We start from the raw sequence: 25,082 nt of genomic DNA on the forward strand, positions 1-25,082 counted from the left end.
TATTATGTGCTTGTTCATAAACATGGTGATGTAGATGTTCCATAGGAATTTTGATTAACAATAGCTATGTGGATCCGCAAATATGTTGTTCCATAGGTATTCTGATCCATAGGTGAGAAACTGAGAGATATACTGTGAGTTACCTACTGTCGAGGGGTCACTTGTGATATAATTCTGCACAATATTACAGCATTTTGGGGTAGTTCTGCATGATTACACTACATGGAATTATGTGAGTTATGCCCACCCCCTACTTTTGAGTCACAGTATAACTAGCAGTTTGACTTATTGTTACGGATGACTGATACTTAAGTGTGGATGGTGATATTGTAACCTTGTTTTACTATTTTAGTGAGTTTAGTTATCTTAGAATGTGTTTAACATTAAGTCCTTGGTGCCTTAAAATGAGCAAGTGCTCATTGAATAAACGAATAATTATGTGGCTACAAATGTGCAAATAGGAAAACCTACCTACCAAAGAAATGGAACTGAAAACAATATTAAGTCAAATGCAGGGATCTTTATTGTTTTATAGATTACAATAATGAGAAACAAAGTACATGCATGATTTAGTATAAAAAACAGAGATGTTGGTGTACATGTTTTAGCTAACTTCTAAACAACACGAACATTCTTGTCCATGGACAGCGTATGGGAAGTCTATGTCCTGTTTAGCTCATACCTAAAATACAATGTTTAACTCCTACCTAACAGACAAGATCTGCAGAGGGCTCGATCTGGATACCATCTACTAAGCAGGGACATGTTCTCAAGCAGGGTGTTTTAAATCATGAATTCTTGGTGAAAGCAAGGCATGTGCTTCAGAGGTACTTTGAGTTCAAAGTCCGGATGATCGGAGTTTATCTACAGGTTCAAGCACAGGTGCATCTCGCAGCAGTTTAATTCTAGAGTAGCTGTATTTGCCACACCCTATAGGTCATGAAATGAGATATTTAACAGTGCTTTGATTTCAAAGCAGAGGTATTCGACATGACCTTGAGTTTATGCACAAAGGTATCCGGCATTGCATTGTACATAAGTGAGCTAGCATTGCTTGATATCTGATTGTAGATACGTTTCTAAAGAATGGCATAGGAGGCAACATTTCAAACCAATGGACAACATCACTCTAGAGCAAAACTTGTGATATATTAAATGTAAAGTGCCCGTCACCCACACCCATTGGAATGGAAACATCTTCCACCCACTGAATGCAATTGATTGTCTAAGCAAAGCTTAAGGAGGTAAACTTGAGTTAAACTGAAGATGCTGGCCTTCTGAGGCAAAGATAGATATGTCTAGATCCAGGCTACATCAACTGTCACAGCGTTTGCCCCTTCATTTACATCCTCACTGATATGCTGCTTTTCTGCTGCTGACAGGGATTGGATGGCGTCACCCAGCTCACAATTGATTTGATTAACTCTCGCCTCAATACTCAGGTCAAACTCTTGTTTTTTTGCAATCACCAAGTCTTGGATTGACTTTTGAGCCTCTTCACAACCACTTTGTAGCTTTTCACGCTCAACCTTAAACTGTGGGCTTGAGGAAGACATGGTGATCAGTCTTCCTAAAGCGCTCACGCGGTCCATCAGGTAGCGTTGTGAAACCTCGCAGTAGGTAGACGAGATCATGTTGACTAAGTAGGCAACACTGTTGGATGCAAATGCTCGTTTGTACATCAGGTCCTTCACAAAGGCTTCAGCAGGATAGTTGGGAATGGTCTGCACTGATTTGGCTTCCTGCACTAACTGATTTATATTTTTATCTAAGCAGGACTTGATAAGGTTGGATATCATCTGAAAGAAGCGGACCATTTTCTCCCACTGCTCCTTTACCCTCCCCAGAGATTCCAGGCCTTTAACAAGCATATTCTTGGCTACGTCAAAATCAATCTTCTCCAGTTTGTAGCCCCTCATTTCAACCAGGATCTGTGTTAGTTTCTCATTTTCTTTTTGGACCTTCTCAAAGGATTCCTTGTACATTTCCTGAGTTCTCTTTAATTGAAGTGTGGCTTGTTCCACTCTTGTCTGTGCCATTTGTGCAGAGTGAGTGCCTATGCTGACAGGGCCATTTTTGTTGGCTGCATTCGATGCATCTGCCTGCAAAGGCTGAGCATTAATCGCTGTCTTACAATATGAATCAACTTTTATTGACTTGCTAATGATTGAGTTTAACCTTTCCACAAGTGATTTCAGGTAAGTTTTGTCTGTATTCTTAGATAATGCAACTCTCTCCAAATCTTCACAAAAATCAAGAGCAGATTGTAAAACAGCCTCCATTATTGTCTGTGCTTTACACTCAGCTTCTCTCGATATATCCTTTATCAATGACATTATCAGCTGTTTTGGATAGTTTGACAGCACTGTCTTATCTTTCTCATTATAAACCATTGCCATGTTAATGGTTTCCTCATTACTATCTATGACTTTTCGAAGGCCGTCTGTGATAGCTATCATCTGATTGGACTTGGTGCAGACATTGACAGTCGCCTGAGTGGACCTCACGTCACTAGCGCCAGCAGCATTAACAGTACCTATGGACCCAGGGACAGGAACTTCTGCACCAATCCCCATGCTTACAACTTTAGTTGCAGTGAAAGACAGTGTGTCAAGAAGGCCACTCACAAAATTAGCAGCCATGGTTTCCCACACAGAGGGCACCTTCTTCAGAGCATTCTTGTAAGCATCTGCAGCATCCTGTAGTTGTGTCTCAGTCATCTTCCTGTACTCTTCTGCCAGTTTTGCAGAGCTGTTTGCAGAGGCCTCTCTTAGGGCGAGTTGCTCAAGGGCGGTCTTCACATCGGTCAACTTCTTCTCGTAGCCCTTCTTGGAGTTCAGACAAGCTTCAAGCACCTCCTGGACTAAGTGAATGGTGTTAGTAAAGCTTGTCTCCACAGACTGAGCCAAGGATGTGCATTCATTGGACTTACTGAGAATAGAGCTTAATGCCTGTGGGAGCATGGCATTAACAGTGGTAGTGGGCTGGAACAGAATCCTCACCATGTCAGTAATGTAACCTGGCATGGACCCTGAGAGAAGCCTGATCTGATCCATATTTTTATTTGCTGTGTTGAAGGAATTCCAGGCTTTATTGCAGACCTGCATTAGGGTGGCAGAAAAGGACTCTGGGTATTGCATGTGCTTGAAACCACTTGCTGGTGGATTCAGATTGATAGAGAAGTCCCCACTGGCTGACGAAATGGCTGCCAGCTCTCCTAGGACCGCGATGGAGATGGGGGCAGGCATTAGGAACTCTTCCCAGTTAGCGTACGGTTTCATCATCATCTCAGCATCCATCCTCACATCCTGGGGTGTGCTGACACTCTTCACTGCATCCTTGAGATTCTTAGCTGATGTTTTACAGTCAATTTCCCTCTTACGCCCTAGAGAAAACAGATTCAGAAAAAAGTGACATTAACTGTTAAGAGAATGAGAGAATACCAGGGATAACAACAATCATCTGGAGGAATATATGTCCAGTTCAAGGGGTTAACACATTCATTCTGACATGTAACCCTAAAATATGTAATCTTTAGCTCCTGATGCTCAGCTAATCTCTCTCACAAAACCAGACTTTACATTAGGACAGCAAGAACAAGGTCCAGCTTCCCATTTCAAAAGATCCTAATTTAGGACAAATCTAACCCTTTCTGTAAACTACGTAGTAACACAAAACCATAGGTGATTGAGCGATAAACATATATCTTTAATATAACATAACTATCTAGCGTGATCCATTAACCTTACATGTAGTAATGGAGATAACAGAGGGTACAATCACTTCCAGGTGACACAAGGGCACACCCTGTCCAGTAGCAGCTCCCTCTGTGATACCACATTACATGATTGTGTATGAAATTACTCAAATATGGGACTACTGGAAAAAAATGATGTGTAACCCAGGCCTACGTTATTTTATCAGTGAAGGTGAGATGCTGCTGCTAAGAGATTGTAAACTCTGAAGTCAACACTGTGAAAAACTGTGAAATGTAGTTGTAGACATGGCCAGTCCATACAGGCATACTAGACATAGGCATATAACAAATAATAAATGCATGGCAGAGTAGACATACTGATCCAAATTTCCAAATACATTTGCAACTCGTAAAAAAGATTTAGGAGTGCAGTGCCAGGATTTACAGGTCACTAAAACCACAAAAGTTGACATTGTTGCATAAATCCAATTAATCTCACTTAATATTACCCTATGACAGCTAAATGTTTTGCAGGAGTGAATCCCACACAAGTGGAGGGCAGAGGGAGGTTCAAGGCTTGGTCAGTTATAAAATTTTATTAAACTAACCTTAACTTTGAACTTAAAAGAAAAGACATTTTGAAGAAAAATGTCTGAGAAGGTAAAATCAGTGCGACAGGGCATCTGGGAAATTCAAAGGACGAGGTGTCATCATTGTCGAGCTGCTGGAAAAGGTGGTGGTGAAATTCTAGAAATTGAAAAACTTCAGCGAGGTTACAGGCAGTACCCGACTAGGGCACCACGAGGCCTAATTTTCCTTCAGAGAAGAGCTGCTTGATAGGATTTGTTGCCACAGGGAAGAAAGTAGAGGGAGCTATCACAAAGTCCGGCAGATTGATAATGAACATCAAGTTTGAGCTATCACAAAGTCAGGCAGATTGATAATGAACATCAAGTTTTGTTTTTTGGCCACTTGGGTACCTTTAGCACCACTTCCAAGGGTCCAGGACTGGGTGGGCAAAACTTGGAGGGTAGGACTTACTTCAAGTTGAAACCAGGTGCAGGGTGTAAGTGGTTGGAGCTTTTGTATCCCTGTACCTCAGAACAAGAGGCAAGCCAACTATCCCTTGCAGTCACTCTTGCAATCCTTGGATCAGGCAGCAAGGTAGGCCATCAGGCAGCAGGGCAGACCTCTGCAGGTTCAAGGCAGGCATTAGAGGGCTTTTTCTGGTAGCAGCAGGTCAGTCCTATTAAATACAAAACGGGCCTCAAGCAGCAGGACCATCCTGTGAAGTACAAGGCAGGCTTTCTGGGGGACCGCCACAGTCGCAGGAATGATCCGACCTTTCGTTTGGAGAGTTCAATATGTATATATACCTGGTGCTAGCTTTTAAGAGGGGAATGATGTCATGGTTATCCCAACTGGTTCTGTAAAGTTCCTCCTTTTCCCTGCCAAGACTACAAGATGTTTGAAGTGACAAAATACTGGTGTTAGGTTCCTCTGTGAGTGTTCTGGAGGCTGGCTTTTGAAATGTAAGTGGGGCAAGGAACAGCTCAGCCCCCAACCTTCCTGGCAGGATGGCCTATCCTGCCCGCATCTAAGCTCTAATGTCTCACTGTCTGGAGGGAATACACAAAGGTCAATTGCCAATTACACCTCGTCCTATGGCCCAGATGACAGGCTGCAGGCACCAAATGGTTAAGGAAAATGAAATACCACATCTCTAAAAGGGCATTTTCAGAACTGTGCCTTAAAATATGACTTTACAAATACAGAGGATTTAAAATTACAATTGATTTGAGAATAAACATGATATTTCTACCTGTTCCTTAGCCAAAGTTATCACTTATTAAAGGTAATACGATAACCCACTGTTATCCTATGGCAGAGGTAGGCGAGCAGTAGTTAAAAAGCAAATTGAAGAGTTTTTACTACCATGACGTGTACAACTTAAAAGTACAAGTTGTATCTTTTATATGTAATGGATCCTATCCTGTGTGCTATTTAGGGCCTACTTTAGGGGGCCTTATATATATTAAAAAGGAAGGTTTTCAACGGGCGGTCTTAGACCTGTTTTGAAGTGATAATTTAGTGTGTGGCACAATGTGTTCTGCAGGCCTACTAGTAGAGTTTAATTTTCAGACCTTGGGTACAAGTATTAACATATACCAGAGACTTAAAAGTGTTTTGAGCAAATAGCAGAATCACTTGAGTACGGGTTAAAGCCAACAAAAACGAAATTCAGAAATGAGAGAGTGATGAAGGCAGAACGTTTGGAGATGACCATGGAGAGAGAGAGCCAAGTCGAACTATTAGCATCTTATTATTACTGCTATTCTTATTCTTCTTCTTCTTCTTCTTCTTCTTCTTATTATTATTATTATTATTATCAGAGATTTCTTAACCATGATACCAGGTCCATTTGCTTATCAACGCAGAACATTATACACAGTGATTGAATGAGTATCCTAGAAGGAATCACTTTGTAAGAGTGCAGCAAACAAGTTGCTGAAATTAAATGTTTTGGTGATGTCAACGTGCCAAGATAGATTTAGCAGCAAATGAGGTAGAAGCAATGGTCCATGTGCTCCCCTAAATCAATTATAGAAAGTTAGATCCATATAGGCAATCTCTTTAATGTATTTCTGCTTTGGGATACATTGGATTTAGTTTATACGTGATACACTATTGTGCAATATTGACCTGTGGAATGGGCTGATAAGAATGGTCTTTAATGCATCTTTGGTGCAGCCTATATATGTTAACGTAACACAATAAGGGAGCCATCTTAAACATTCTATTTCCGTTTTCAATTCTTTATCGACATGCCAGAGGTGTACAAAAAAGCTATACAATGCAATAATTGCAATTATTCATCATTCACAAAGTATATGAACCAGTACAAGGTACTCAAGCACAATAGTACAAAGATATACATGGAATTCAATAAATGAACAGCTGATTTCAGAAAGAGCCAACTCTCAAATGCAGCTCCTCTCTACTTAACAATTGCAGATAGCAGAGGGCCACCTTGCACTGAGCCTGGTGTCACTTCTTTAACAACTGTACCAGAAACTATTTAGTTACAAATTTGCAGAATAAAATGAGGCAAGGTTTGCTCAGAGATGCCATCACCTGACCAAGCATCCAAGGGGGATACCTTACTTAACCGTAGGGGAATGCTGAGTAGCTTATGAATGATTCCCACCTTGAAACAAAGCAAAACTTAATGCCCCATATCCCATGGTGAGGAAGGCTCCATGCATCTATTTCTTTCAGGTTCAAATAAAATTGCACTGTGGTTCTGCTACATTCAATGTTGTAGTGAGGCTGCTGGATTCACTGCGGACATTGCTATGTTAGCATAGGTTAGCACAAACTTGGCTGCCATTTTGCTGCTGTTTCGAACCTTACCAAAAGACTTTGTTTTCTCAAAACCTCTGCTTGTGTGTGTTCACATAATTACTGTCTGCATTTCACGTTCCTGGCTGTACTCTGTGGTTTTCATCTGCACATGATATTCATGGTTGAAAAACAATGTCCCTTGTTACTCTGCTTTGGTAGGTCCTCCGCACTTAGTCATAACACGAAAACATTGCCGCACTGCTGAAAATTGAGTGCTTTTAATATTTGCATGCATGCATGTATGTTAGACACTCTCGGAGAAAACCTTTCCAGAGAGAAGAGCTGTGCTTTTCCTGAGATATGAACCTTTGCATCTAGACTTGGAGGTATGGGGTCCTCTTGAGAAATCCCAGAGGTCTTTTTTTTTATAATAAACTATTTCCTAGCACGGGGAGGGTGGTAAGGTGCAATAGGCCTTTTTCCACTGTCTTTATAAAATGATATCCCCGTTTATTTTCTATGGAATTGTAACAATGCTGACAATATTGTGTTTATGCATTATGCTGATAATACTGGCCCCGTGTACTGAATGTTAGAGTACCCTAGTTAAAATAAACATTTTAAACTATACCATGTCTCTGATTACTCATTTCGTGGACAAGCATGAGTGAGTGAGCGATAAAGTGCTCTTGCTCCCGCAATTGCTGAGAGAGTCGGAGTGACATGTTCTAGGATGTCTAATCATTGGTAGCTTCTCTGTAGTACAGAAAATGAATGAGACACTATATTTAGTCGGATTGGGGTTCTGGGCACTGAGGTGGGTAGTTGGTACACCACTATACACCGAGGTCCTGGTTTCCTGCGCATAGTTCTGTATATAGGCAGAATCCCTGCAACAACGTGTTCCCTTACAAAATCATCTTTTTCTCATAAAAAGGGATTTTACTAATTTTTGTCCTCTTTATTTGTAGGAAATTCTGAGTGAAATAGTTCCAGACTATCAAGATTGTTTAAAAGAGTCAACATAAACAATGCATGGAATTGCAGCCCGCTTATCTTGCTCTAAATAGTCCAAAGAATATATTTTTTCAGGGTTGCCACAGAGTTGGTCTAGATCGAAAGCCATAGCAAAATAGGGGCATGTTTAATAGGATCTTCTAAATATAGCAGAAATAGCTTCCTATGATAAAAAAGTACGAGTTGGTGGGTGGTAGGTGCAGTAGTTGCCCACATAGGTTGTTTTTCCTTGACCTGCAAGGAATAGATTCTTGAATAGCCCTAAACACCTGCACCATAGCTGGATTTTGGAATGCACTGAGCATTATTTATAAACAAGAGTGAGGTCAAGGCATTAGGGCCACAGAGCCATGAAACGTTTGGCAGTACACTATAGTTTTAAGATGCTGATGGAAATATGAGAACCCATTCTGCCAGTAGAATCAAACACAACTTCCAAAATAGAGAAACTGTGCACACTGAGAAAATGATTACCTATGCATGTTGGTGAAGTAAACCCATGCCTCTTGGCGCCACATGCTGTAGTCTGGTATTTATTAAAGGTGGTAGATAAATCAAATCAGCCATATCATGATTAAAGGAATCAACTAGCTTGCATAGAGTGTAAGGCTTGGGAACTATTGGAACTGCTGCATCTGGGTACAGCAATGCTGGAATTGCAACACTGTCTATTATGGGTACATCTTTGAATGCATTACTTACAAACTGGCTCAGGTTATTAATATACAAAATGAAAGAAGCAGAACCAACACACAACCTTGTCTGACACCATGAGAAAGGCTGAGTGGTTCAGTGAGTTCACCGTTGGGTCCGAACCTCAGCCTGGCCATTAAATTCTCATGGAGTGTGAACAGGAAGTGTACCAAAGAAAATGCAAGTGCAAAAGCACCCTCAATCAATCGATCAACCAATCACAGGCCTGAAAAGCACAAACAAATCACCTGCAAGCGTCTCAAGGTGATTTCTATGGCGATTTACACTGTAAAATGCTGTTGAGAGGTTCACACTACCAAAGGCAGTTGGAAGGTCCATGAATGCCAGGTATAGTGGGCAGTGCCTGGCGCTGACATATTTTCCCACTGTAAGGTACTAGTTCAAGCACTACTCCACCATACCCAGCCACTCTCTATATTCTTTAATCTATTATATTTAATCTAATGTATTCTGTATTCTTTAATATTGTTATACTCTTCCTATCTGTCTGCCATGTTGTGTTTAAGAGGAAAATGTCACAATGAAATACTGGACTGCAAGATCACTATGAAGGTCTCTTTCACCTACTTCGCATGCTCCATAAGATCTTCAAATGGCTCCCAGTCAGCACCAGACAAACCGTTGGACTATGGCAACTCATTCTATGCAGGAATCACCAACCCATTGTGAAGAGACTGCAGACCATACAGAACTCAGTGGAGAGATTCATCCTTGATCATCCCAAAAGGACCCACATCACCCCACACCTCAAAAAGCTCCACTGGCTCCCCATTTAAAAGATATGGCAATTCAAGAAGCTAATTCAAACCTGCAAAGCACTTCACAAACAGCATACATCAACCTCCGTGTGAATGTCCACCAACCCACCAGACACCTGCACTCTGCCTCCCTCTCCCTCGCACATCCCCCACATCTGCTGAAGTGACAGTGGGGGTATCTCCTTCCCCAACCTTACTGCAAAGTCCTAGAACAACGTCCCCTTCTCCTTTTCCCAATTAAAACAGACAGCAAGCACGTGTATGTGCTGACCTATTACTGTGATGCTAACCCACACTCTTGCCTCTAGAGAGGACACAGTGAGTGTGAGAATTGGTGACTTATATCTCACTACTTGGAACGCACAATCTCTGGATAGACCTAAGAATACATCATAATTGTACACTTCCCCACCAGTGGCGCAACAACGAGAAATATCTTTATTTTTCCTTGTTGTTTTATCATTCTAATTGTTCTGCACTCTCCAGCACACTTAGAAAGAAAAATGCCTCTGAGGTTTTTTTTTTGCAGGACGGAGCCCCTTCCTGCAAAAATACAATCCTGCCTTCAATGAATGCCGCACCCTTACACCATGGTGAAAGGATGCCTGCATTGGTGCTAGGCAGCTGTTTTGCAGCAGTGCAGGCAGTGAGCAGGAATTTGCCATATAATGTTAAATACAAGACATTTCTTCCCTCTCCCTTTCATACAGCAAGGTGGTTTGCTATGTTACGTTGCATGAAATATTGATATACATAGGCCGTAGCCTTGTAAGTGTCCTGCATACCTTCTTCAAGGCTGAATATATTTGTGGGTGGGCCTAACAAACAAACAATCTTGGCATGGGACTGACCATTGTATTTGCAATTGTATTTAATTGAAAGATATTCTCCTGGCAAGCAATTTCCCTGCATTAAATATCTCTGTCACTTTGGCAAGAGGAGATGACTGACCATTGTTATCTGTACTGGGGACAGTAGTGTTCCAACCTTGCAAATGCTTCCAGTCCAGCTGATAAGGCAAGGCTACCTGCTGCAGGGGAAATACATTGCCTAAAAAATGGGGTTTCACACTTGCATGTAGTCAAGAAAATCCTCTTTGCCTTATTGGCTAAGAAAAAGTACTCAAGGTCCCCCACAAACTGAGTTTCAACAGAAATAACCAGCAAGATCTTACTCCAGTGAGGATACTCTAATGTTCCATTTACAGATCTGCAGTGAGCAGGCAGTTTACTACCTATCCCTCAATACATCAAACACAATAGTTGGCCAGCAGTGCTTTAAGAAAAGACTAGTCAATCCTTAACATGGGCCCCACTTGTTATGAATCATGCATTCTGCTAAAAAGGGGTAAGTGACATTGGTGTAGCAGGTGCAGTGCACCAGGGTTCAGATTCCAGAGGGGCCTATTCCACTGTGATAATTATCTTATTCTACTACCTGAGCAGTGCTCAAATGGGCCAATTTCCTTGCTTCTTTCAGGACCTGTGGAATACTTTCTTCGCTACAGCTTTCAGAGTATAAACCAAAGAGTGTTAAGACAGCTTGCTCAGGACGCAGGCATATTGAAGATCTCAAATGAGAAACTGGTAGGTGCTCACAACTTTCATTTTTCTGGATTCTATTAAAGGAACACCTATAACGCTCTGATAGCAACCCAACAAACATTAAGTGGATGGCTATTAACAAGCAAGTGGACATATTTTGCAAGGTCCTTGAATATAATTTAAAGAACTGGTGCAAGTAGGGGTAGATACATGCATCAAATACTTGGGCCAGTGGCATCACCTTTCAATCACACCTGGATCATATTGTCTGACACAATATAAGTTCTTGAAAGGCCTTTGCTAGGTAGTGATTTCAGAATGCTACTAGTGCTGCGTTAGCTCTGAATTAGCAAACAGAAACTCTTCAGGGTCTCACCCTGCAAGAAAGTAAACACTTTATTTCCGTGATAGACCCCGATTGCTTTCGTAAGTAGTCCTATAGACTGTGACAGATGAGAGACACACAGAAAGTCAATGGAAGGGAAATTTCCCTGTGAAAGATGAAATGCTTCTATTGACAGATACCTCCTGGAGGTTTCAAGTAGGGGTGGGCGGAATTTGCGTAATCGCGTTACGCAAAACTCCGCGAAACGGTAAAATATCTCCGCGAACATGCAGAAATTCCGCGAACACGCGGAATTGCGTGTTCACGATACTTTTTTCCTGTTCGTGATCGCCGTTTGCGTGCTCGGGGTGAAATATCTCGCGAACACGCATATTGAGAACGCGAACAAGCAAAAAATTTCGCGAAGTTGCGGAACGTAGATTTTTTTGCAATTTTGCGTTCTCCGCGGAACGCGAAATTACCCAAATTTCGCAAATTCCGCGAACGGAACGGAATTTACCGCCCAGGCCTAGTTTCAAGCCATGCAGTGCAAGTGTTTCTCACAAACAGATGTGTTTTCCATACTAAATTGGCACAGAACAGCTGGGCATGCTGGCACAGTAATGAGAGAGTGAATGCTGCAGTGATCCTTCTAGGAGTTCAACTTGGAAGACCATGGGGGTGCCTTTGGCAGCAGTGCAATTATTATTTGGCGTAAACTTTGTGCTTTTACCCTGTGGGATGCTTGGCATTGTGGGTACGCCTCCTCACAAACTGGTAACCAGAGATTCTTAAATATTCTGACAGAGGAGAGCAGAGAGCACATGGAACAGCATTAACGTTCATTGTTAGCAGCAAACACGCCCAAATTATTTGAGTAAATACCGAAAAGTAGCTTTACCATATGACCTTATAGTTAGGACAGCTCACCTCTCGCAATGTATGGAATAATATATCTCTTGCAAGCCGGGGTAAAGGTTATATTTGTCTAACTCAGGAAGAGGGCCATAATGTGAAGATAGAGTTGTACCCACACACCAATGTAAAAAGGGCATGAAGAAGGAGTGGATAGAGGGGGAGATGGTGGCACCACCCTTCTATTTTAGAAATGGGTTACCTCAGCCCAAGAGGTGCCACCTTAGGCCCCATGGCATGTAAACCATCACACTGGAAGCTGGCACAGGGATTAATCTTTGAGTTAGAGGTGCGGACAACCTACTGGTGGTCCTGACCTACTAGCCATACCGCTGATGCTCATGATGTTCACTTGGCTGTGACTAAATGTTCACATAGTGCACTGACAGGCACAATGTGTTAAGCCTTTGAAAGACTGTTTGTGTCATTCTCATGAATATTGAGTTGATATTTAATAATGTTTCCTTCTGTTGGAAGTAATCCGTGTTGCCTGAGTCCTTGTGCTCTGCCTGCCACAAAGGGGATATAAATAGAAAATCTATCAACATTCAAGTTTCAAAGCTGGTGTCCATCTTAGGATGTGCACAATGTGCAGACAGTAAGGTGGCATGTTATTATGTTAGCCTGCTTTGCAATATGTTCTCCTGAAATAAAACACCCTCCCTTGTCCAATAGAATTGTCTGTCACTGCCAATGCTCTGGGGGTTTGTGTTTAATGAAACAAAGCCATTGCTCAATTGATTACACTTTAGTATGGAGACATCCTTAATGCAGAGAGTTGCAGCATGTGTGGACTGTGGCATTGATTTGCAAAATCAAGAGGACTTCAAAAGAATTACTCAACCACCCAGCCCATGATCCCTTATTTATAGTGCGGTTTGTAAAGCTGAGATACACTTCTGCTTTGTCCTGTGGGAGGAGAAGATGTCCAATAGCGTCATGATCACCACCGTCACTGCATGAAATCACAGTTAATCATGATAAGAGGCAGACTCCCTCTCTGATAACTTACTGTAAATGGCAACTGGGCCAGAATAGGAACTTTCCAGGATGGACAGGACAATGACCAGAGAGTAAATTAGTATTCGGGATCCCATGGTGCTGGGTCTGATGATCTGCTGTCCAAGTTTTCTTCCTGCATAGGATGGCAGAGAAATATATTTTATTACTTATGTAGAATATACAGACAACTTAAAACTCAGAAAATCTGAAGCTACAAGAATCAACGACAGCAGTATGTCTAAAATGTGGAAAGCTGTGAAAGCCTTCATATAAAGGTGATATACTGATACTTGGTCTACACTGGACCATATGTGAGTGTGAAGAATTATACAGATGCCGTGTAAACTTCTATAGCAAGACAGGGTTGCTCAATGCTGCCTACATTAGTTTGCAACTTGACACTAGATTTGGGATATACAAAACATACCCCATATAGCAGTAAGAGTTGTGGGAATGTCTTATGGTTCAGCTATTTGCTGTCACCATGTTCACAGAGAAAGGCATTTGTGAAAGACTGCCCTGGAATCATAATAAAAAAGGAGATGTCTCCAAGCATAAGACCCAGTATTCCAAAAAACAAAACCCACTTCTGGCTCTGTAGGCTGCCTGACAAATAACTGCTATAGTTTGAGTAGACCAGACATGACAATCTCTCTGGTTGAAAAATGCCTATAGTCAGCTTAGCCTGTCACATGCTTAGCATTGTTTTGCATTTGTGTTGCTCTCCTTTGCTTTCTTCTTATTTAATGGCTTGCCTTGTCCAGCATGTTTTTGTCCCTGCCATGGAGCATAGCCTCTTTACTTGTGCTGTTCTACTGCTCACTTTCAGGAGAGCTACATTTATATTTTTGCTTAAGAATTCCACAACAATGCATATGTTTTACATCTTTCTTTCTCATGAAAGTCTTTCTCTTCCTCCCACTCTGTAGGGAAGAGGTGTGGCGCTGCGGCCAGGGCGACTCACTCTGGAATCAGTTTGATCGCCGGCACCGGCGGCAGATTAGCCCAGCACCATGTGACTCTGGGCAATAGCTTGCCTAATCTTACCGACGGCCCCCAGCGCCTCGAGACCCTTATGGGTGATTGTTCACGCTTTACAAATGTGGATTATTATTATTATTGTTCTCTGCACTCCACAATGCATATATTTTCCCACTGTCTCTTGTATGTGCCTCTGTACCCCTTGCAGCTGTCTGTCATCTGTGTGCACATTTACTAATATACTAGGTGCATCCTAAGAGTTCATGATTCATCATTTTTCTTTATGTACAATTTTAATAAATCGATGTTAAGGATGTGAATTCTATGACCCAACTGCAGTAACTGAAATAAATTATGCATTAATATGATACATATTTGCAACCTATGTTGTGTAATAGTCGGGTGTGGATGTGTGGGTGGGAATAGTGCATGCTTTAAGATGATCTCTAAATCCACAAAATGATTATTTTCTACCGTAAAAATATTGACAACGAACACTTCGCACTGCTCTACTGCCAGCAGTCAACCCTTTTGCAATACATTGGCTGACACATTTCGTCAGAAAGTGGAGTATGTGTTCATTAATTGTTCGACATTATCCTCCCACTTTATCTTTTATTTCCAATCTCTCTCTCAGCCCACCATGGACTGCATTTGTAATCACTCACTCCCCACTCTAAAGAGGAGGTTGTTACCCTAATTAATTCAACTAAATCAGGCTCCTCTTGTGACCCCTGTCCAGTGCGCATTCCGGCCGTGGCCCGTGCAGGAAAGAGCGATGTGACATTGGGGCTGGGTGGGGGGGATTTTGATGGACGATGATGAGAGAAAATTAAATAAAAATTCATTTTGCCTCATCATTGTTCATCAAATTCCCCCCACCAGGCCCCACCGCCCCACTGATCTTACCTGCATGGGCCATGGCTGGCGCATTGCCTTGTTGGTAGCGGACAACCTTCAGTCATCTTGACTGACATTTTTCAGCATATGTGCTCTTTTGGATCTTTCCCTTCATTGTCCAAAAAAGCTACTGTTCTGCCTCTTATTTAGTCCTCCTGATTCTGATAACTATAATCCGATCTCATGTCTACCCATCCAAGCCAAACTGACTATAAAAGTGATGAACAAACAGCTCACAACTAATATTTTAGCTAATAACCTCCTTGATGACATTCAGTTTGGTTTTCGTGCTGGTCACGGCATGGGGACTGCTTTTATCAATGCTACAGAAGAGGTTAGGATCACTCTGGATCAGGGTGGCAAAGCAACTCTTGTTCTTCTCGACCAATCAGCAGCCTTTGACACAGTGAGTCCACAGTAAACAGTCTGGACAGGATTGAAAACTCTGTTACTGCTAAAAAGCTGCTCAGCTCTTTTCTCAGTGACTGGGAACAGTCTGTCCTTTTGGGTGAGTTCTCATCCAGTGCATACATTCCTCGCTCAGTCCCATTGCATTTAACTTTTATGTTTCTCCTCTGGCAGACTTGGTGAGATACTTCAGTCTCTCACTAACATCATACGTAAAGCATACAACCTTAAGTTAAGTAGACACCGAGGATAGCCAGTCAGGAGCTCATTTCTGCAGCTGCATGAGGTAAGTCAATTCCTGGCTGTCTATGAACTGCCTGAAACTAAATTCAAGTAAGACAGATGTCCTGCTTTTTGGTCCCCAGCCTTCCATTTGTTCCATGACCTGGTTGCCTTCAGAGTTGGGCCTGCTTCCCACTGTAGTTAGAGTGGCTAAGATGTTCTGATCAACAATAGACTGTCCTTTCATGACTAGTGAAGGCTGTCACCTCTACTGCCTATTTTACTCTCATGATGATTAGGATGGTCATCCCCTTCATTCCCGCCAATCTCCAGAAAATGGTTGTATAGAGCTAATGAGGATTGACTACAGCAAAGGGCAGTACCTGAATGCCCAGCCGCTTGTTCTTAGCAAACTTAAAACATTGAAAATTCCCAAATATCACTCAACATCAAGCTCCATTAGGACTCTTCATTGGTACGGCAAAGCACATATTTCAATTCTCTCTGTATTTTCTAAGGCCCTGCATGATCAGGGTCCGAGCTTCTTCCAAAGACTCTTTTCTTGGTGCACTCCAGGCAGATCTTTACACTCAGCAATGGATACAAATATTGCAGTGCCGCGAGTTAAGCATGCCCCCCGGGTGCGGCAGAGGGTTTCTATTTAAGGCTGCCAAAGCCTGGAATGCTCTTCCTTTGCCACTCAGATCACCACCCAGACTACTGATTTTCAGGAAGCCTCTGAAAACATGGTTGTTCCCTTTCTATTAAAGGTCTCACTTAGCTCCACTCTGACTGCGACTAGCTAGCACCAAGATGCCCATAGCATAGCATAACATAATTGTAGGCACTCCTTCCAAACATTGCCATGGTATCTTATGCATCAATGTTTTCCGACTGAAATTTGGTGAGAAAACACTGATATTTTACCATCATCTCAAAGGAGAAGGTAATGCATTCACAAAATGGAAAGGGCTCCCTTGGCACCCCTTTGTGAATGTAAAAATAAGTTCCAATGCCAACTCTTAAACAAAACCAAATTAAAAGATAACAGGTTTTTTTTAAAAATGCAATGAAAGAAACCAAGGATAAGGTGTTCTTCTGACCCCAGTAGGCCACTATCCCTGTGAGGGTTGCAAGTTGCAACCGACCTCATTCTGGTCTTATTCTGACTGACTACAATTTGCAATTTATGAACCATCATTTCAGTTCACAGGTGTATTATTACATCTCTTTAGTGGTTGCAAAAATGCTGGTCGCAAATTACTAGTTTATTAGGACCAGAACATAGTACATCTGGCCCCCACATCCCCCATTCCAAAGCTCTCACCATCAGGCCACCTCTTCATGAAGCAGAGTCAGATTTGGGTGACAATGCAAACAAGTGGACTGCAGCTAACATTACTAGAATTATTGTCAGTATTTGATAATGAACACATCAAGTTTGCATTGTTAGTGAGTCCCTCAGCTCTGACATTATTCCTGTGGACAGATGAAGACAAGCATCACCCAAGAACAGCAGTCTTCTGCCCCATCACATTTCAACCATTTTGTCAGGACAGGTGTGTCATAACAATGATACACTAGTATAAAAGGGTGCTTTATTGCATTACAGAATGTAGTATATTAAGTTTAAGGTGGGGCTTTGCTGCACTAATGCAATGAAGCACAGATGTGGTGGTCCATGCTGATGTCTGTGTTATGTACGTGTCATAAGTTGTATTTTTGGCTAGACTAGCTCAGCCTTACAATATTCTAAGACTGATGAATTGAGCACCAATAAAGCGGGTAATGGTAGCATTTATTCTTTATAATTATTTGACCCGCCAACATCTGCTAGAGTAATAATTTTACAACACAAGCGTTTCACACATCTAGCTTGCCTGCAATACACCAACTTCAGAGGGTAGCGATATTGATCCTCGCTTTACAGTTGTGTCACAGAAAGTAACTGTTGCCACCACAGCTGGGATGTGATGAAAACTTCTGCGATATGTTGTGTCTCTTGTATTAGGGAACCCATTAGTGCTGCCACTAGACAGCTACAGATGTGTGCAGCCAGATGCTGAAAATGTATTTATTATTAAAAAAGTGTAATGTCAGCATGTCTTCCCACCACCTGCTCTTAGTCTTAGGCATAATTTCCCAGGATTGATTTATGTACACTATGTTGAAGCTGAGGACAGAAATGGCACTTTGTGATGGGGGGGTGCCAGATTTCAGCAGAATGACATCATATGCTGTAGCTCAGTATAGACAGACCTCATTAGCATTTTAAGACACACAAGTGACCCATCCCAGCATTTCTCAACAGATCAGACATGCACTGCAGGAGTGTACTGATATGTTACAAGTGGACAGAACTAATGTGCCTTAGTGGAAATGCAGTGCAATGGAGGAGCACACTGACTTGTAATACGAGGGCACTACTAATGTGCTCGGTGGAACCGGAGTGCAATGCAGGACTGCACTGACATGTCAGAAGAGGGCAGAACTAATGTGCCTTAGTGGAACTAAAGTGCAATGCAGGACTGCACTGACATGTCAGAAGAGGGCAGTACTAATGCGCCTTAGTGAACTAAAGTGCAATACAGGAGTGCACTGACATGTCAGAAGAGGGCAGTACTAATGCGCCTTAGTGAACTGAAGTGCAATACAGGAGTGCACTGACATGTCGGAAGAGGGCAGTACTAATGTGCCTTAGTGGAACTGCAGTGCAATACAGGACTGTACTGACATGTCAGAAGAGGGCAGTACTAATGCGCCTTAGTGAACTGAAGTGCAATACAGGAGTGCACTGACATGTCGGAAGAGGGCAGTACTAATGCGCCTCAATGGAACTGAAGTGCAATACAGGAGTGTACTGACATGTCAGAAGAGGACAGTACTAATGTGCCTTAGTGGAACTGAAGTGCAGTACAGGACTGCACTGATATGTCAGAAGAGAGCAGTACTAATGCACCTTAGTGAACTGAAGTGCAATACAGGAGTGCACTGACATGTCGGAAGAGGGCAGTACCAATGCACCTTAGTGGAACTTAAGTGCAATACAGGAGTGCACTGACATGTCAGAAGAGGGCAGTACTAATGCACCTTAGTGTAACCGCAGCACAATGGAGGAGTGCACTGACATGTTACAAGAGGGCAGTACTAATGCACATTAGTGTAACCGCAGCACAACACAGGAGTGTACTGACATGTCAGAAGAGGGCAGTACTGATGTGCCTTAGCGGAACTGAAGTGCAATACAGGACTGTACTGACTTGTCAGAAGAGGGCAGTACTGATGTGCCTTAGTGGAACTGAAGTGCAATGCAGGAGTGTACTGACATGTCAGAAGAAGGCAGTACTGATGTGCCTTAGCGGAACTGAAGTGCAATACAGGACTGTACTGACTTGTCAGAAGAGGGCAGTACTAATGCGCTTTAGTGGAAACGCAGCACAATGGAGGAGTGCACTGACATGCTAAAAGAGAGCAGTACTAAACGATTTTAGTGGAACTGCAGTGCAATGGAGGAGCGCACTGATTTGTTAGAAGAGGGCAGTACTAATGCACTTTAGAGAACAGAAGTGCAATACAGGAGTGTACTGACATGTCAGAAGAGGGCAGTACTAATGCGCCTTAGTGGAACTTAAGTGCAATACAAGAGTATACTGACATGTGAGAAGAGGGCAGTACTAATGTTCCTCAGTAGAACTGCAGCACAATGGAGGAGTGTGCTGACATGTTACAAGTGGGCAGTACTAATGTGCCTTAGTGGAACCACAGTGCAATGGAGGAGTGCACTAACATGTTACAAGAGGGCAGTACTAATGCACATTAGTGTAACCGCAGCACAACACAGGAGTGTACTGACATGTTACAAGAGGGCAGTACTAATGCACCTTAGTGGAACTGCTGTACATTGGAGGAGTGCACTGACAGGTTAGAAGAGGGCAGTACTAATGTGCCTTAGTGGAACTGCTGTACATTGGAGGAGTGTACTGACATGTTAGCAGAGGGCAGTAGTAATGCGCCTTAGAGGAACCACAGTGCAATGGAGGAGTGCACTAGCATGTTAGAGAGGGCAGTACTAATGTGCCTTAGTGGAACCTCAGTGCAATGGACCACTGATGCTATTGAATGCCTTGTAGACACTGACATGTGAATGCCATGTAGACACCAATACAGTGCAAGGCCTTTCTCAGCAGAGCTGTACTGGTGATATGGGCATGGTTTCTCCCTTCAAAGGGGCAGGATGCCTAGAAGATAATAGTGTGCTGTCACAACAGTGCCAATCAGCACAAGTTCCCAATCATGGAGTCCATTATCCTGTAGGCCTCTGTGGTGCTGTGGGTTGAGGATGTTAGAGAGGGTTGCTTGATATCTGTAGATAGTGTCAGGGGTGTTGGAGGCCAGAATCTGAGCAGCTCACTAAGAGGTTAAAGGGCTGCAAGCTGGAAACCCTCCTGAGGAAAAGAGCAGTCTTAATCTCATAGTGTCCCATGATGGAAATATGGGGAAGGTTATTATGGTGAGCTCATGGGACCACTAATGGTAGAGGAATTCCTTCTGTATGTTACCATGACAACAAGTGCCCTGGATGTTTCCTGCAGGGCATGTTTTACACATAACATATGGGTTTGCAATGTAAGTTTCTCTCAAAACAATTGTTGCAAATACAATTTCTCCTTTTGCTATAGATTTCTCACACACTTAGCGGAGCTTTCACTGAGAAAGCAGCTTTTTCATCTATTCAAACTTCACAAAGTTGCAAAAAATTAAACCTTTATACATCGTTTCTGCTCACCTTCTGTTGGATTACTCACCTCTGCCTGCTGCTCTTTTCTGTGAGCTCAAGAGGGATCTCTCACACTCAGTGAGTGATGCTGGAGTTAGTAGAGATCTCTGTAGATATAGACCCAGCAATGCAAATTAAGGGGAAGGTCTGGCAGGGCAAACTGTTCCCACAGAACCAAAGCCATCAATCACCTGCAACGTGACAGCAGACAGTGAGGTATCTTGGCAAATATTTGCAAGCAAAATTGTTGGTTTTAATAAGTTTAGGCCTGTCATGTGCAGCTCAGACCTAACTGTGGGAGTAAGAGGCAATTCAAAAGTGAACAAATCCAAAATGGGTCTCACACATTGTATTAAGCACAGCAGAGCCCGGTCTGTGCATTAAATCATATTGACCACCTCTATAAAGGGCACTCTTTAAATTAAGCCCTTAATGATGCTGATGCAGGTATCCGGGTTCATGAATTAAGGATGTCCCCGAAGGTTCGGGTGCCCAGGACATTTGCTATTTAAAAAAACAAGAGTTTAAGAAGTATTTAGAGAGTTGATAGATTTTACTACAGAACACCTCATACAAATGTATTTCTGTATTTCTTAGTGGAATCTTTTACAATTTAACAACACTTGGTTATGGGTTTATTTTTCATCTGATTTTGCACCACGCCAAGATGTGAGTGTGCGCATCATTCTGCACATATCATTATGCAACTGTGCAAAATATATTAGTCTGTTGGTAAAGTGGACTTGCTGCAATTTGACAAGGCATGGAATATAAAAAGCTTTACATTATGATATGTATGAAGCATCTCTCTAGTGAACTCTTTTATGACTTACCTGCAGGTATTTGTTATGCACATTGTATGCACAAATGCACTAGGTCATTTTTAGACATGTCAAACAGAATAAGATGATGGACAGGGCGCTGATACTTTTCAACCAGTCACCCCCAGTCACAGATCTAGACATGTGTGCAATATACCTATGATGAGAGAAGTTTCAAGAAACTTTCCCAGTTCATTCATTTAAAAAAAATAGTAGTTGCAACTGTTCCTTACCTCAGCCAGGGAAATGATAGTTCTCCTTGTCCTTAGATATATCTATGCACTATATCAAAACAATCTCCTTTTCTTGCGGTGACCCTCCCCTCCCACAAAGTTCACCGCTTTCCTCTCGGATCTATCGCTCTTCTTCTTCATCACTTCCTGGAATCCTAAAGAGGGGCTGCTCACCTCTGGAACTGCTCCCTCTGGGTCGTGGTCTTGCATACTTCACAGTACATAAGACATACGTCTACTTTAGGTTTCTAATGTGGATCCTGCCTTACCTTGCTTCTCCTCATTGGACAATGGCAGGGAATGTTTTTGCCTCAAACAGGCTTGGTTGTGCCTGATTGCAACAGTACAAGGACTCCAATACATGGGTGTAAATGTATGGGTGTTGGAATTCACAATAAGATGTTTTGAATATCCTGCCTTTCATTGCCATTCACGTGCATACAAGGAATGTCGGGACTATTGCTATTTCCCCAGTGTGCATTTATACACACATGTCCAAATTTACGACTCATTTTGTGTCGCTCTTGCACCATGCAACATGGTGCAAGAGCAACACAAAACTTAAGTCCTATTTTTGAAGCCACACAAAGGCACTTTCTGTGGCTCCAAAAACATGGAGTAACACAACGCAGCACAAATCGCTGAGTTGCGTTACTCTGTCCTGGGTAGGAGTTTCATGGGTGTTGCCTGTGTGTTTCCATGCAACACCCATGGTATGTTGATGCATTCTGAGATGTAGAAGACCTTGTAAACCTGGGAATGCACCAAACATTATGTAGCACACAGAGAAAGAGGAAAAAGCCTCTCAGGATTGTTTTTGTGCAGGAAGTTGTTCTTTCCTGCACAAAAACAATCCTGTATACAACAGAGGCCCCCTTGAACCATGGTGAAAAGGTGCCTGTGTTGAAAATAGGCTGCCAAAGTGGCCAAAGCACAAGGGAAAATTAAAGGACTGTACTGTATTAGATAAATGTCACACATTCCTGCCATTTCCCTGGAACAAAGGGTAGTGCAGCAAGGTGATTTGCTGTGCTCCACTGCACCACAAAGGTCATAAATATGTCCCACAGTAACCCTGCACCAACGTAGATTGGGTTCTTCACATTGGAGACCAGCAATTTACAGTGTAAATGCAACATTTTTAATTTATTTCAGTTTTTTTCTTTTTTCTCCATGAGCATTTTACCAGCAGTTTTCTAATAGAAACGTAACACGAAAATTGCAAAATTCACAGAATTATGCGACTACACTGTCATAAAGGAAAATTCAGCCAGGTCTAGTTTGTGTGCTGTGTTATGCATTTTATGAGGTGTCTGGGGAATGAAAGTGACCTCATGCTTATAACAGAGAAAAATGTAGCTGATGTTCGAATCTCTGACTGGGGACAGAAGCGAAGTGGAGTACCAAGTCTCAAATGGTACCAATGAGAGGAGGTGCCATTCAGAGGAGGGTTCTCAATCATTCATCCAGCTACCAAGTACTTATAAGGAACACCTTATTCAGGGTACCTACATCACGCAGAGCTTTACTCACACTCATCTCTAATTGCAGAGGTAACAGCCTTGACTTGTCTGTGTGCAGGTGGACAGTAGTGAATGAGAGTGAAACCCAAAGTTTGTGGATGAGTTGAAAAGTCTAGTAAAATTGCTGTATGGGGGAATGTATGTGGGCACATTGCAGAACTAAAAAAGGCTGTATCCTTTAGGTTGCCTTGAAGAAAGGACAAGTGGTGGAATTCAGAGCAATTTATACAAATGTATCCAGTAGTGGTATTTGTAGATTGCAGTTCTAGCCACTGACGTACTAGCCACTGACAGTGGAGTGCTTCATAAGGGACAATAGAAAAAAATTCAGAAGCATGTTTAATAAAAAGTCATGCAGCTTAGCCCAGCAAGACACCAGGCTGCACTGCATGACAGGGAAAGGACAGAATTTGTTGTATTTAAACATTATACAGTATGTATATGAAAGGGTCCCCCCAACAATGCTACTTTCAGGTTTTGGAGAAAGGGGAAAACATTACACCAAAAATACTACTGAACCTCCTATGTGACCTACATTTCTTTGTGTAGGCTTACTAAAGCTCTAGGGGGTTTTGACATAATTCATTCACATTTGTGATATTGTTTTTCTTTTTACAATTTTATTAAATTATTCATACTTTTTTCTTTTTTCAAATATATCATAGTATAAAACAAATAAAATACTATTTAAAAAAATATTTTTTACAATATTTCTAATATGCAACAATTTCATTTTCTAATACAGATAAGCATTGCATTTATGTTTTACTGCATTTCAAAAAAGAACATCTCCATCAATGCATTTGATTTTATAATCCCCCCAATTTGAACCACACATACATATTGACCTATCATACTACCACACATTCCCACTCTCTCATACCATACATCCAACACCCTGCCTAGGTAACATACGCTAAATGAGTCATGGTGAAAAAGCTCTACAAATCTCTCTTGTACATGTTGTAGGCTTGGCTATCCAACAACCTGGTCAACACACATTTCGGTGGCTACTTTTAAATTGGAACCACCTTCTTCAGGACCACCCATAACAGATTTGCAGGTGAGTGGTTGGGGAATCTGTAGACAAGGAAACACAATTTTACCTTAGGGTTGCCCTGCCTATGAAATATCTTTTCTTTACTTCTTTGTGAATTATGCTCCTGGACTTTTTCATGAGGAAAGCTAGATTTCCTTAAATAATATTATCCTATGAATTGAGATAGACATCCATCACCGACACCAATTAAAAAAGTGTATTCTTCAAAAATGTGAACAAAAAAATGTCAAGAAATAAAAAGCAGTCCTATGATCAAATACATATATGCTAGTTCATAGACCCGCTGACCATGCTGCCAGTGTTGATCATGTGCAAGGATTGTTAGAAAGATTGTATGGCTGCCAACCATATTTAAATTAAATAAGAGTACATCCAAGGATTCCTCTCACTTAGTGCACCACGTGGCTATCACTACAACAACCTCTAAAATGCACTGGAGGACTTACACCATATGGAATTAAGTTTTTTACTCCTTCAGAGCCAAGGTCACAAACATGTAAGACTCTCACTCTCTCATCCCTTCGATATGGAAGGAAAAAGTGCGCACCAGTTCAATCCAATCTATAATCCACAAATGAGAGTGCTGATAAAGAAATATACCAAGGAGAAATCTACACTGAAACATCTACGCTTTACGCCATGATTCAAATACCTTATGGTCCTTTCTGACTAGTCTCCAAACTAGAATCTATTTATTGTAGTGCTCAGTTGGCATGATCAATGAGCCTAGTTAGTTCTGAAGAATTGTCCACTCGATAATCCTGACCTACGAATGCAAAAAAAGAGAACACTGTGTATCGTTTTATTGTTTGTGTTATTAATGGTAAATGGCATTTGATT

The 25,082-nt window shown here is 41.9% G+C and overlaps 1 protein-coding gene across 2 annotated transcripts; it reads right to left on the bottom strand.

Moving 5' to 3' along the window:
• Positions 1 to 500: 500 nt before the first annotated feature.
• Positions 501 to 20,692, bottom strand: LOC146863726 (uncharacterized). Of its 2 annotated transcripts, none has more exons than XM_085627875.1 (3): positions 20,634 to 20,692; positions 13,328 to 13,450; positions 501 to 3,385 (listed from the first exon to the last, which is right to left on the bottom strand). In XM_085627875.1, the coding sequence occupies exons 2-3, from the start codon at positions 13,410 to 13,412 to the stop codon at positions 1,299 to 1,301; spliced, it is 2,172 nt and encodes a 723-aa protein (XP_085484001.1). In that variant the 5' UTR covers positions 13,413 to 13,450; positions 20,634 to 20,692; the 3' UTR covers positions 501 to 1,298. The 2 variants fall into 2 exon arrangements, with proteins under 2 accessions (XP_085484001.1, XP_085484003.1); XM_085627877.1 differs by having other exon boundaries at positions 20,615 to 20,692.
• Between the last annotated feature and the right edge of the window lie 4,390 nt (positions 20,693 to 25,082).

This window comes from Triturus cristatus, chromosome 2_1 (genome assembly GCF_964204655.1).
Source record: "Triturus cristatus chromosome 2_1, aTriCri1.1, whole genome shotgun sequence".
NCBI classification, from domain to species: Eukaryota; Metazoa; Chordata; class Amphibia; order Caudata; family Salamandridae; genus Triturus; species Triturus cristatus.